This window comes from Nyctibius grandis, chromosome 9 (assembly GCF_013368605.1).
Source record: "Nyctibius grandis isolate bNycGra1 chromosome 9, bNycGra1.pri, whole genome shotgun sequence".
NCBI classification, from domain to species: Eukaryota; Metazoa; Chordata; class Aves; order Nyctibiiformes; family Nyctibiidae; genus Nyctibius; species Nyctibius grandis.
The window spans coordinates 16,959,005-16,970,501 of NC_090666.1; the positions used below are offsets into that span (position 1 = coordinate 16,959,005).

Below are 11,497 nucleotides of genomic sequence, written 5' to 3' on the forward strand. Positions count from 1 at the left end.
TATTGAAGTACAAGTCAATCATCTCTGTTTCTTTTCTTTGAAGGCAACTGGATCGCAGATAGGAATGATTGTCAATTCCTTTGCCAACATTGGGGTGGCCATGATCATTGCTTTCTACTTCAGCTGGAAACTGAGCTTAGTTATACTGTGTTTCCTGCCATTTTTGGCCTTATCTGGAGCTGTGCAGGCTAAAATGCTGACAGGATTCGCCTCTCAGGACAAGAAAGCACTGGAAGCTACTGGACGGGTAACGTTATTTAATAACTAATTTATATTTGCAGTCATAGGTAGTTGAAAAATCAGGCATTTGGGACCATCAGTAATTCAAATGTAATGAAACTGGTAATGTTTTGCAAATAAGTTGTAATTTATCAGCTTGTCAAATCATTGAAACACCATTGGGAACACGCCCCCTTGAAGCCTCGGAGATTCTCCTTCTGCAGAGCTACTTTAGCCCATCCTAAAAATGATTCTTGCAGAATTCCCACTCATCCTTTCTTCCTACGTTAAAGTCCTACCCACCAAACACCTTATCCATCCCACCTTCCACCTTGTTCCGTCTCAACCTTTCCTCTACCCATCTGAGCTCTCAAGCAACTATCTTCAGCCTCCTCTTGACCTTAATCTGTGCAGCAAACACATGGACTGGAGCCCTTTGCCCTGTTCAGCTCTGCATCTACTGGCTGGTTCTTTCCCGCTGCCTGCTGCAGCCAGCTCAGCCTTCTGAAGAAGCAAATCTTCATCTCCCAATTCCCATTGCTGGGTGTGATTTTAAAAAGCATGTCATGACTGGGGGCATAGGACTTTAAAAAAAAAAAAAAAATCATGTTGGCCACCTACACATGCAGACTTCTGGAAATTATGATTTTTTTAAATGCACAGAAGTTATTAATTGAATTAATATCACTTGACTTTGGAGTCACTAATCAAATGGATACATTTATGGGCCACTGTTGAGTGCTGTTAGGAACAATCTTCAATTCCAGAAAGCCAAGGAAGAATTAGACCTGACCAGTTGCCCACATTCAGAATGGTTTAATTATTTACAAAAAGTGATAAATCAAAACACTGTCTTGACAAGGAGAGAAACTTCACTAATGAGGCGAGGCATCAGCTTTTATTCACCAGAATGACCCAGAGGCTGGGATGAAAAGAGCACTCAATGCTTCAGCAGCTTTGGCAATGACTGATTATGTCTGGCGTTATTTTCTAATTTATTTTCCAGCACTGCATCCAAATGCTAAACACTCCAAGTTCTTCCCAAGTGATTGCTCATCAGCCGTGCTAAACATGGAAAAGAACAGTCTGAACAATCCAATTCTCAGTACCTACTTATCTGCTCCTTCACGTTGTAGGATAACGCAAGAGAGTGGACTTAATTTTGGCCAGGAAAAAAACCCTGAAAGTGGATGGAATATTTTTAATGATTTATATTCAGATCTCTTCCTCCGTGGTGAGAACATTCATAAGCCATATGCCAGACTATTGCTTCCCAAAGGAAAATGTCACACTGTGAAGCTACTATCAAAGTCCAGGCAAAGTGCAGCATTTAAAACCAATTTCTTAATAAAATTACTTGAGATAAGTAGGGTGAAATTAGCATCAAACAGTCAATTTACTTCCATAGATGAAACTGGAGTGCTATTTTTTTGGGGACAGAAACCCAAATTCTGACTAGCAACAAAGCACAATATAAAGCCTACAATTAATTAAAGCTCCGGACAAGTTTCCATGGGGATTATCTCATAATTCCCTGTGTTGCATGTTTCTATGTACATAGGCAAGCATTTGCTTACTCTTTGCCTATGTACAAGGTGAAAATCCTGGAAATTGTGTTACTGACAGAGGAATCAAGGTGTCACTCTCCATTGATATGTTCCATTTCATCGGGCTTTTTGGACATAAACAAGAGAAAGAGGGAAGGTGAACAGGTGAGAAAAATGGAGTAAATTCGAGTGGTTCTAATTTACGAAACAGAAGTTGGGGAGAGCATCCCTTCTGACTCTTTCTCTGACTATTGCTATAAGTAAACCAAATAAAATAATTGAAATAAACATCTTTAATTAATAAATGCATGCAATCAAGGAAATAACAGTGTTCCTAAACCACTTTTGCGGATGTCCCATTTATTCACATTATGTGAAATAAGTCACAAGTGAGAGCATGTGCTTGAATTCCTAAGCGTGTTTACAGTAACTCAGCTCCAGTGGAGCAGACAGAGCATTACTATTGAGGCTGTTAGTAAGGAAGTGTGTGTAGGACAGTTTCTCTTTAGGTTGGCTGAGGGCCAGTCTGTATCATATCTGAATCAATTTACATATGGCCTTAGTGCCCTGTGTTAATGAAAGAAGCATGCATTAGTGAAAGCACACACTCTTCCAAGTAAAAATTGGGAGCTTTTACCCATATCATTTTTTTTTTCTCCTCCAGATTTCCAGTGAAGCCCTCTCTAACATCAGGACTGTGGCTGGGATAGGGAAAGAGGAAATGTTTATCAACAATTTTGAGAAGCACCTGGATATGCCCTATAGAGCTGCAATCAAAAAAGCACATGTTTACGGTCTCTGCTTTGGCTTTGCCCAGAGCATAGTGTTCATTGCCAACGCTGTCTCTTACAGATACGGAGGGTTTCTGGTTGACACTGAAGGACTCCATTACAGCTTTGTGTTCAGGTGAGAGCCCGCCTGCAGCCACAAACAGGCTCCTCTCCAGATGCGCTGGTCTCAGTGTAGCATTCAGTTTCTCAATGGCTTCCCAGGAATGACTGTGTCCCCCTTCCCCACAGGGTGATCTCTGCTGTTGTGACCAGCGGAACTGCTTTGGGCAGAGCTTCTTCCTATACCCCAAACTACGCCAAAGCCAATACATCTGCTGCACGCTTTTTTCAACTGATTGATCGCCTTCCTAAAATCAGTGTTTACAGCAAAAAAGGGGAAAAATGGGTAAGAGCAGAGATGAGTAATTCGTGATGTCATTCAGCTCAATATCAGCATCGAAGTTGCACTAACCATTTATAAGTCAATGAGGCTCACTGCTTTGCAGGAAGGTTGTGCTGACTGCATCATTGTTACTCTCTTTGCTTTTTTGGAAGCAGCGAGCTCTATACTACGCAGCAAGAGGAATATAAAGCGTGGCTATTAGGAAATTGTCAGTGTAACACTCCTGTGCGCTGGAATAGGACCAGTGTGGATGACTCACACAATAGCATGTTTTTTCTTTCTGCTCTACAGTTCACACATAAACCTGACTGTCACTAGCTTACAATGGAGGCTTTTTTCCATTCACGTGTCGGGGGTGTTCATGAGGAGGCGAATCATCTTTGAGTCAGATAAAATGAAAACACTCAATTTTTGGTGAATTGAAAAGTCAGACCCAGAAAATTAAAATAGTTTATTTTTCATTTAACTTATTTTTTTCAGGATTAAACAAAAACTTGAAATAATTGTAATGAACTAAATACATTAAGTGTTTTGCTTCAAACCATGAAAATGAAATATCTCGATTCCCTTCAGTGTTTTGTTTTGTAAGAGTTTTTTAAGAGTTCTGGGAAAATTGACCCAGCTTGTTGCAAGTATGTATGTGGACTACCACCAAATTTACACTTACACAGTGTCTGTATTAACTAAAAAACTTACCCATTTGCAAGGCAATCCTGTTTCCAGTGGATGCCTCTGACCAGCGCAGTACAGCGAAGTATAAACAGAGCAATAGTGTTACAATTAATAGCTTCACCTCTAGGACAGCTACTCCAGTATGGTTTTTAATCCCTCTTTCTGGACTGATTTCACAAGCACTAATGCTATATTTTAAATAAGAGATGCAAGAATGGAATCTGAGGAAGAGTTATTTTGTACTTTACAACTCAGTTTTGAGCTCGAGCTCGCTGTAGTATTTTTCTCATTTTTTTTTTTTTTTTTTCTCACCAGGATGACTTCAAGGGAAGCATTGAATTTCTTAACTGTAAATTCACATACCCTTCTCGGCCTGATATTCAGGTCCTGAAAGGACTCTCTATAGCTGTTAAGCCTGGACAGACTTTGGCATTTGTTGGAAGCAGTGGCTGTGGTAAGAGCACCAGTGTCCAGCTTCTGGAGCGTTTCTATGACCCTGAGGAAGGAAGTGTGGTAAGCAAAGGAAACGTGGTTTGTGTGTTGTTTTCAGCAATGCCACCAGGACCCTTCTGAATGTGTCCCACTGTGCAGCCTAGCAGCAGTGGCATGTACATGTGCAACCTGGGCCTTCAGCTCCTTCTCATGGACTGTTCTGACAATCCCTGAGTATCGTCTCAGATGTGTTCAGGCACGATCAGAATAGTACAAGCCTCAGGTGTACCCTCACGCATTATGCAGGCCACAGGCATTCACCTTGGAAGCTCCTGTATGAAACACATAATGTGTGGTGTACATTGCGGGAGCACAAGCAAAAACTGAGCCTGAATGGAGCAACAGAGAGTCTGGAACATCCCTAAATATATAGCTTCAACATGCAGCTTCTTTGCAGGTTGAATTTGTCTAGAGTTAACTCCCAGTTTTCAATTACTGATAATTTAAAAAGCTTTTATCTTTTCCTCCTGTAAATACTTAACCATCTAGTTTGATTTCTCTTTCTTTGGAAAAAATAAGTGTGTGCGTCACTATGCCAGGAAAGCAAGAAAGTGTGTACCTAACCTTAAGCAATTAGAGAGTTCACTTGGACTTAAGATTAAGGAAATGGTCTAGTGTTTGGCTGGATCACAGACAAGTCATACCCAGAAAACACACATCATGCACCAACGAGTCAAATAAGCAGATTCTTCAAATCACTTTAAATCAGCTGTGTTTGAATTTTAGTAATATGGGTAAATCATTTAGTTTTGCTAGAAACTATTATTTGGGTGTTGCAGGCTGTTGTTTTGCAATGATGTTTCAAGTTTTTTCCTGTTTCCTGGTAGTTAATAGATGGACACGACACCAAGAAAATAAATGTACAGTTTCTTAGATCAAAAATTGGAATAGTGTCCCAGGAGCCCGTGCTATTTGACTGCAGTATTGCTGATAACATTAAATATGGCAGTAACACCAAAGAGGCAACAATGGAAAAAGTCCTAGAAGCGGCCCAGAAGGCTCAGCTGCATGATTTTGTCATGTCACTGCCCGACGTAAGTACCCGCGCGGCCGTGGCTGTGGGACTGCAGACAGGCTGCTCGGCACACATTGCAGCGGGAGTCGCTCCAAACCCAGTTAAGGGCACTATACACGTATACCTTTTATTTATGTTTACAGCTATAATAGTAGGAGCAAAGAGGGTGTCATGACCATTTCTTATGTTCCTGAGAGTCTGGGCGTGAGTTGCTACTGGATTTTCACACAGTAGGCAAATATTTATAAACCTGAAACCAGCAGTTACAACTCCGAACTAGGAGAAAGGGGAAGATTTTTTTTTTTTTTTTTCAAAGCCGTGGACAGGAAAGCAGCAGCAGCACAGTTCAGCAGTTAAAGCTGAGTCAGGAAATATAAATCCTGTTCCCAGCTGCGGGAGATTTGCCTTGTGAATAGGGCATGATACTTTTAGACAAAAATACTTGAAGCTGGCTGCTTACATGCACTTGAGAAGTATTTAAATGCACTGAAATCATATAAATATAAATCAGAATATAAAAGGTATGAATACAATGTAGGCACCCAAACAAAACACTTGTCCAGAAAGCCCTTAAATCACTTAGCCTCTTCTCCCAAACCTGGGGGGGCGGGGCGGGGGGGGCGTTTCTTTTGCCTCAGACAAATCAGCCAACATCTTGGTATCAAACTGTTCTCCCAGGCCCGTCACCGTACTGCCTGGGCTCCTGGGCCATGTGCGCTGCAAAGCATGGCTTGGCAATGTCTCCCCAAACATGTGTATCGCTCATACAGTATTTCTGCATTGCGGGGTTTTTTAAGGAGGACACAGCAATGGTCGGCGCTCTTCCCTCTCTCCTCCTGCTCTCCCTTCAGGTTGTGTACAGGAATAAAATCTTCCTTTTGTATATTTTTCAGAAATATGAAACTAATGTTGGGGCTCAAGGATCCCAGCTGTCTCGTGGGCAAAAACAACGCATTGCTATAGCGAGGGCCATCATACGAGATCCTAAAATTTTATTACTGGATGAAGCTACATCTGCCTTAGACACGGAAAGTGAAAAGGTAAATGCGCAGTGATAAGGACTAAGGGCGAGTTAAGACAATGGCTTACAATGTACAGCACCTTCTGCTGTTCTATAGACACATCCCGACGTACTCCACTACATGACCGCAATGTTATTCCACATTGTTAATTCAGCACTTACACCTTTCATGATCTTTTCGAAAGATCCAGAAAGCACAGCTACAACAAATGCAGCCAGCTACAAGGGCTCTTAGGCTGCCAGTGAGAGGCAGCACTTTTTCAGAAACGTGCATACAAATTCCCTCGGTTTCTAAGCAGTCAGTGGGAATGTTTCATAAATACAGTTTCTGCACATTAAAAAACAAGTAAACAAACCAAAATGTATTCAGGCATATGAATGATGAGCCTGAATATCCAATAAAAACAGCAGTGAGGGGCCTAAGAACTTGGGCAATAATTCACGTAGCTTGGTTACATGCAGGGATTAGAGAAATGGTGGAAATTTAAAAACATATCCACACTGAGCTGACAGTCAGCATGTCAGCTGGGTAAAGGCCTGCCTTAATTTCTACTGCTGTCTGTGTTTACCTGTCCCTTCTTCCTACTGCTAATAAACCGAGTTTGTGACCCAGCTAAGCACACCAGTAACATAACCTTTGATTTAGCCTCATAGTCACTTTTACAAGCGTTGCACTATACGGTTAATTAATCTGAAGCAATCCGATTTCTCCAGCTCTGAGCCCCCATTTGGTTTGCATATTTTCACTCTGACACTTTGTGTGTTGCCTTTAGACAGTGCAGGCAGCACTGGATAAGGCCAGAGAAGGGCGTACCTGCATCGTCATTGCCCACCGCTTGTCCACAATCCAGAACGCCGACATCATCGCTGTGATGTCTCAAGGACTCGTCATTGAAACGGGCACTCATGATGAACTGATGGCCATGGAAGGAGCTTATTATAAGCTTGTTACCACTGGAGCCCCAATTAGCTGAATTGCTGTAATTCTAAATTTGAAAGATTTCTTTTCTGTAAGCAAATGCTCTGCGGTAGGTATGGATATGTTGGTACCCCATCGTGCTACAAAGTGCTCTACAATATTGTGAGTTCTGTGGTACCCTAAATGTATGTCGCTTTCTGCATCAAGCATACTTGTCACGCATGTGCAGGGAACTAAGCATAGGCTGATGCATTCAGGAAGTAGCTTAGCCCACCGCTAAGGGAAAGAAAGCCTGAAAATGGGAAAGATCTTTGCTGGTGAGCTGGGCAATTGCCACCACCTGCAGCCAGACTGCACAGTCCTGTCATTCCTCAACTAGCAATCAGAGAAGACTCCACTCTGGTGTTCTGGAAACCACGACTTGTCTAGGTAAGCTCAATGAATAAAAAACAATCCCAAGAATGATGCTGTATAACTGAAGGGATCAAATCTCTCCGAACATTCGTTCTGCAGAGGATGACAACAGATACCCCAGCTGTGGGTACAGAACCCCCACTCTTCCACCCCTTCATACCACCCACGTCACTGCGCTGTCGGGGGAGGCTGGGCTTCTGCTGTGTGCAGCTACAGCACTAACCCATCAGCGCCTCAGCCTGGCGTCGCGGTGCCCCTTCAACAAAACCGGCAAGTACGTGCAAAGGTGGCAGCTCCACTGAAGTAAGGAAAGCAATCGCGAAGAGGAACAGAAGCTGGTGAGGATCATTTCCCCTACGCTCACCACTCTGATCAAAGCTGTCACATAGTTTTGAATAGGAATAAATGCTTCAGTTAAATCAATGCAAAATCCTACAGTTAACCAGCACAGTTATGCAAATCACTTCTATTGAGATGGTGATGGATAATATGTTCTGGTTTTTTTTAGAAGGCAAGACAATGAAGAGTATTTCTACAGAAATCATAAATATATTCAGTAAAGGTGGGGAAAATAGCCATAATTAGCTCTTTGTTTGTATTAAGCAGAGTTGATAAACAGAGCAACAATTCTTTCAGAAATGACAAAGGTCAGGAAGTATCTTCTTTTGGCAGTTTATTATAAGGTCTACTGCATGTTTCTCTGAAACACTGGTTATTGTCTGCAGGACAACAGGACTCTTCCCTTTAGTGACTGGGATCTTGGAGACAAAGCAGATGATAGACAGAAACTCTGAATTACAGCTTCAAAATTTAAATCTTGATTTCAAATAATAGAGTATTAAGTGGAAAAGTCATTCTCCATGTCCTAAAATCTGCAGCTGGGGGTGAGGGGTTCACCCACTTTATAACAAATCACACCGTAATGGAGTTTCTTATAAAACTACGTAACAGTACCAACTGCTGGAACTTGAATAGAGCTGTAAGAGTGAAAACTTTATTAGGATACATCCCTTAATTCCAGGCAGAAAAAAAACCAAAAAACAAAACCACCCAACAATTTCAACTTTTGTACAACTCCACTAATAGAACTACTTCAACAGCCCCTACTGAACTCATGTAGCTGACCCTGAAATGCTGTTTTCCCAAGTAAGGCTGTGTTTTAATCCTTAACTGAAAATGGAAAAGGAAGCTGCATTATTGGCCTTCTGTTTTAATCTTTTTAACCTTTTTATGTTTCAGAACAATAATAGTTTGGATGGCTCAGGACTGAAACTATTGACAGAGTGACTATTGATAACCTATTGACATACCTATATGATATTTAATTTATGTTAGTATTTAGGGCCACGGAAAAATAATGACTCTTTACTAAAAACTACAATTACTATATGTACTTATTTGGTAATTCTTTTGCCTAAAGGACCCCACTTTTGTGGCCCAAATTGTACCAATAAATTTTATTTTTTACTGGCTCCTGTGCTTTAGCACTTCACCTCTTACCCTTTAGACAAGCACACGAGTATCCTGCAGCAGGTAACAAGTATTTCTGTGTATTTAGCTCACGTCTGTAAGAAGATTCTGCTATGCAGGCCGGAGCTGTTGAGAAGGCCAATGCAACTACCCTAGCTCCTGCCTGCAAAGGAGCCTGCCATCTCCTTGCAGGAGCACAGTGAGGTGGGCCCAGCTGGGTGGTACTACTACTGCTCTTTATCATAACATTATCCTATTTTTAGGCAGCTAGAGAATACTGTGGAGATTCTACAGGCAGTTGTGCAAAACTCTGTAGCCCAACACACTCGGCTGCTCAGAAAGTGCCTTATTCTACTGCCATTACTTTATCAACAGGTTAATTTCTGAAGTTACTGGTAAAATTAAACTAAGTTAATTTATTCAGTTTTTCCACCCTTTTTGGGTTTAGTAATGTTTTAATAGTTGCAGAAAGAATAAAAGGTGGTTCAGACAGGAAGCTGGTCTTTGTCCCTTTCCCTGAAGCACTGAAGTTGCAGGCTGAATCAACAGGACACTCCAAGAAAGCGAGTGAGAGTCCATGTCTTCTTACACGTCTGTATGGTACTTAGAAGAATACTACAGAAATGCCAGTTGTCATTCTGCATTTATGGTTGTGTCTGTCCCAACAGAAGCACCTCGATTCTCTGTCAGTACTGGGAAGGACAGACCCACATGTGGTAGGAGCTTAGAAATGTGATGTCTGCTCCTAACTCCCAGCTTAAAATAGCCAACATTGCCAGTAGGCCCAAACACGGTGCAAGAGCCACGGACGGCTGCGCGTGAAGAATCCCCGGCTGCTCACCAGAAAGAGCGAGGAACAGAAGGACAGCTAGACCAACCTTATAGCCTTTTGTGATGCCTCTGTAGGTCACCTCACTGGTAGGGAATAACAAACCACAGAGCACCTTGAACACGGGAGAAATCTTTTTGTACCTGTCTTTGTTCTTTATTATTTGTTTCCAGTCCCATTAGCTTAGTCGTTTTGCTTAAGGAGTCACAACTATTGAAAAGACTGGTTTCAGGCCAGCTGCTGCATGAAAAAGCGTTCAGAGAATCATTACAGAAGATATCATAAGATGCATAAAGTAGAATACTCCTCAGACTGTTACGAACTGATTAATAATTTTTTTAAGTCAAGGGAGTCTTCGTAGGCTCTTAAATAAGGATGCCTGTTTCAGATTTACTTCTGTAATTTGTATCATTCATTCCCAAGGGCCAATTCAAACTATTCACCTTGTTTTCCCAAGCGAGTTAGATTCTTTCCGTTTCAATTATCCCACAACTAATTGGAAATCTAGAAGCAATATCATGTTTACATCTTCTAAGCCTTATTGCTATCAGATCATACACACACAGCCCTCATTACCCATATTATAGCTTTATGCTGCTTGTATACTAAGTATTATGAGATGGTATCAGCCAAATGTTGCTTAAAGATCGTGCAGCAAGAGGGAGTATGCAACAGTAGGTGCTAAATAATGAATAAAAAGGGAAAATCCCCGCCTTGGCCTATTTAGAGTATCCATTTTATACAGCAAACAGGTATTTAACATATTAGTTACTTGTGTGCTTAGGCAAACCAAGCTGACAAGAATATAAACTTGCAATGACTTAGTCTGCAATGACATTTTCATGATTTACATAACTATGATAGTGATTCAGGCTTGTGACTCTTGAAATGACAGAATTAGACTAATTTACCTTTGCAGTACAGGAGCATGAACAACATTCTTGAGGTGTGTCACGGTTTAAAGCTGGGCCGGCTATTAACCTGGTGGCAGATGCTCTCTGTTAACCCTCTCCCCCCCGCTAAGGGAAAGGGAAAAGGGAGAGAGACTTATGGGTTGGAAAGTTAAAACAGTTTTAATAAACTATAGTAATGAAAAAGAGTATAATAAGAATAATAGAAATAATCAAATATATACAAACATATACAAAACCAAGATTGAGAGCTTGGAAATCCTCCTCAGGCAGAGTTGCTCCCCCCAGCACGGGCAGAGGGGAAAATGCAATAGCTCCCCCTGCCATCACACCTGCAGGCTTTTAACTGCAGAACTGGCGAAGCTGGTACCAATCAGTGGGAGACAGGAGGGCCCCTCCCTCCTGGGCCCCACCTCCAGGAGGCAGTGGGTTAGTGAGAAATAGGAAAGTGAGAATGACGTGTATGGGATAGAATACCTCGTTGGTCAATCTTGGGTCACCTGCCCTGTCCGCTCCCCCCTGCAGGTGCGAGCCCCCTTCGGCTCTTCACTCGTAAGCAGTGAGGAATTTAGCAGTGACCTTGGTTTCTCTAAGACTAATTGGCCTGGTTTGGGCCAAACCAGGACAAGGTGATATGCTGAGATAATTTCATTATTGACTACTTTCTTCATTTGTTGCTCTGTGTAGATGTACAGAACCCAAAGATTTGTTACACCGTATTTATGCATTGTCAATATCAAAGGTGTCATCTGTGTAATTCATGATTTATGTGACCACTTTCAAAAAGTAAAAATGACAAAAAAAAAAAATCACAC

The 11,497-nt window shown here is 41.7% G+C and overlaps 1 protein-coding gene across 2 annotated transcripts in view; it reads left to right on the plus strand.

The window, feature by feature from the left end:
• Positions 1-7,113, plus strand: part of ABCB11 (ATP binding cassette subfamily B member 11) — a 44,704-nt gene extending 37,591 nt beyond the window's left edge. For both annotated transcript variants that reach the window (XM_068408200.1, XM_068408199.1), the window contains 7 exons: positions 44-247; positions 2,431-2,672; positions 2,786-2,942; positions 3,927-4,124; positions 4,931-5,137; positions 6,012-6,158; positions 6,913-7,113. In XM_068408200.1, the coding sequence (XP_068264301.1) occupies positions 44-247; positions 2,431-2,672; positions 2,786-2,942; positions 3,927-4,124; positions 4,931-5,137; positions 6,012-6,158; positions 6,913-7,113 (1,356 nt within the window). The remainder of the gene's footprint in view (positions 1-43; positions 248-2,430; positions 2,673-2,785; positions 2,943-3,926; positions 4,125-4,930; positions 5,138-6,011; positions 6,159-6,912) is intronic.
• Positions 7,114-11,497: the final 4,384 nt, after the last annotated feature.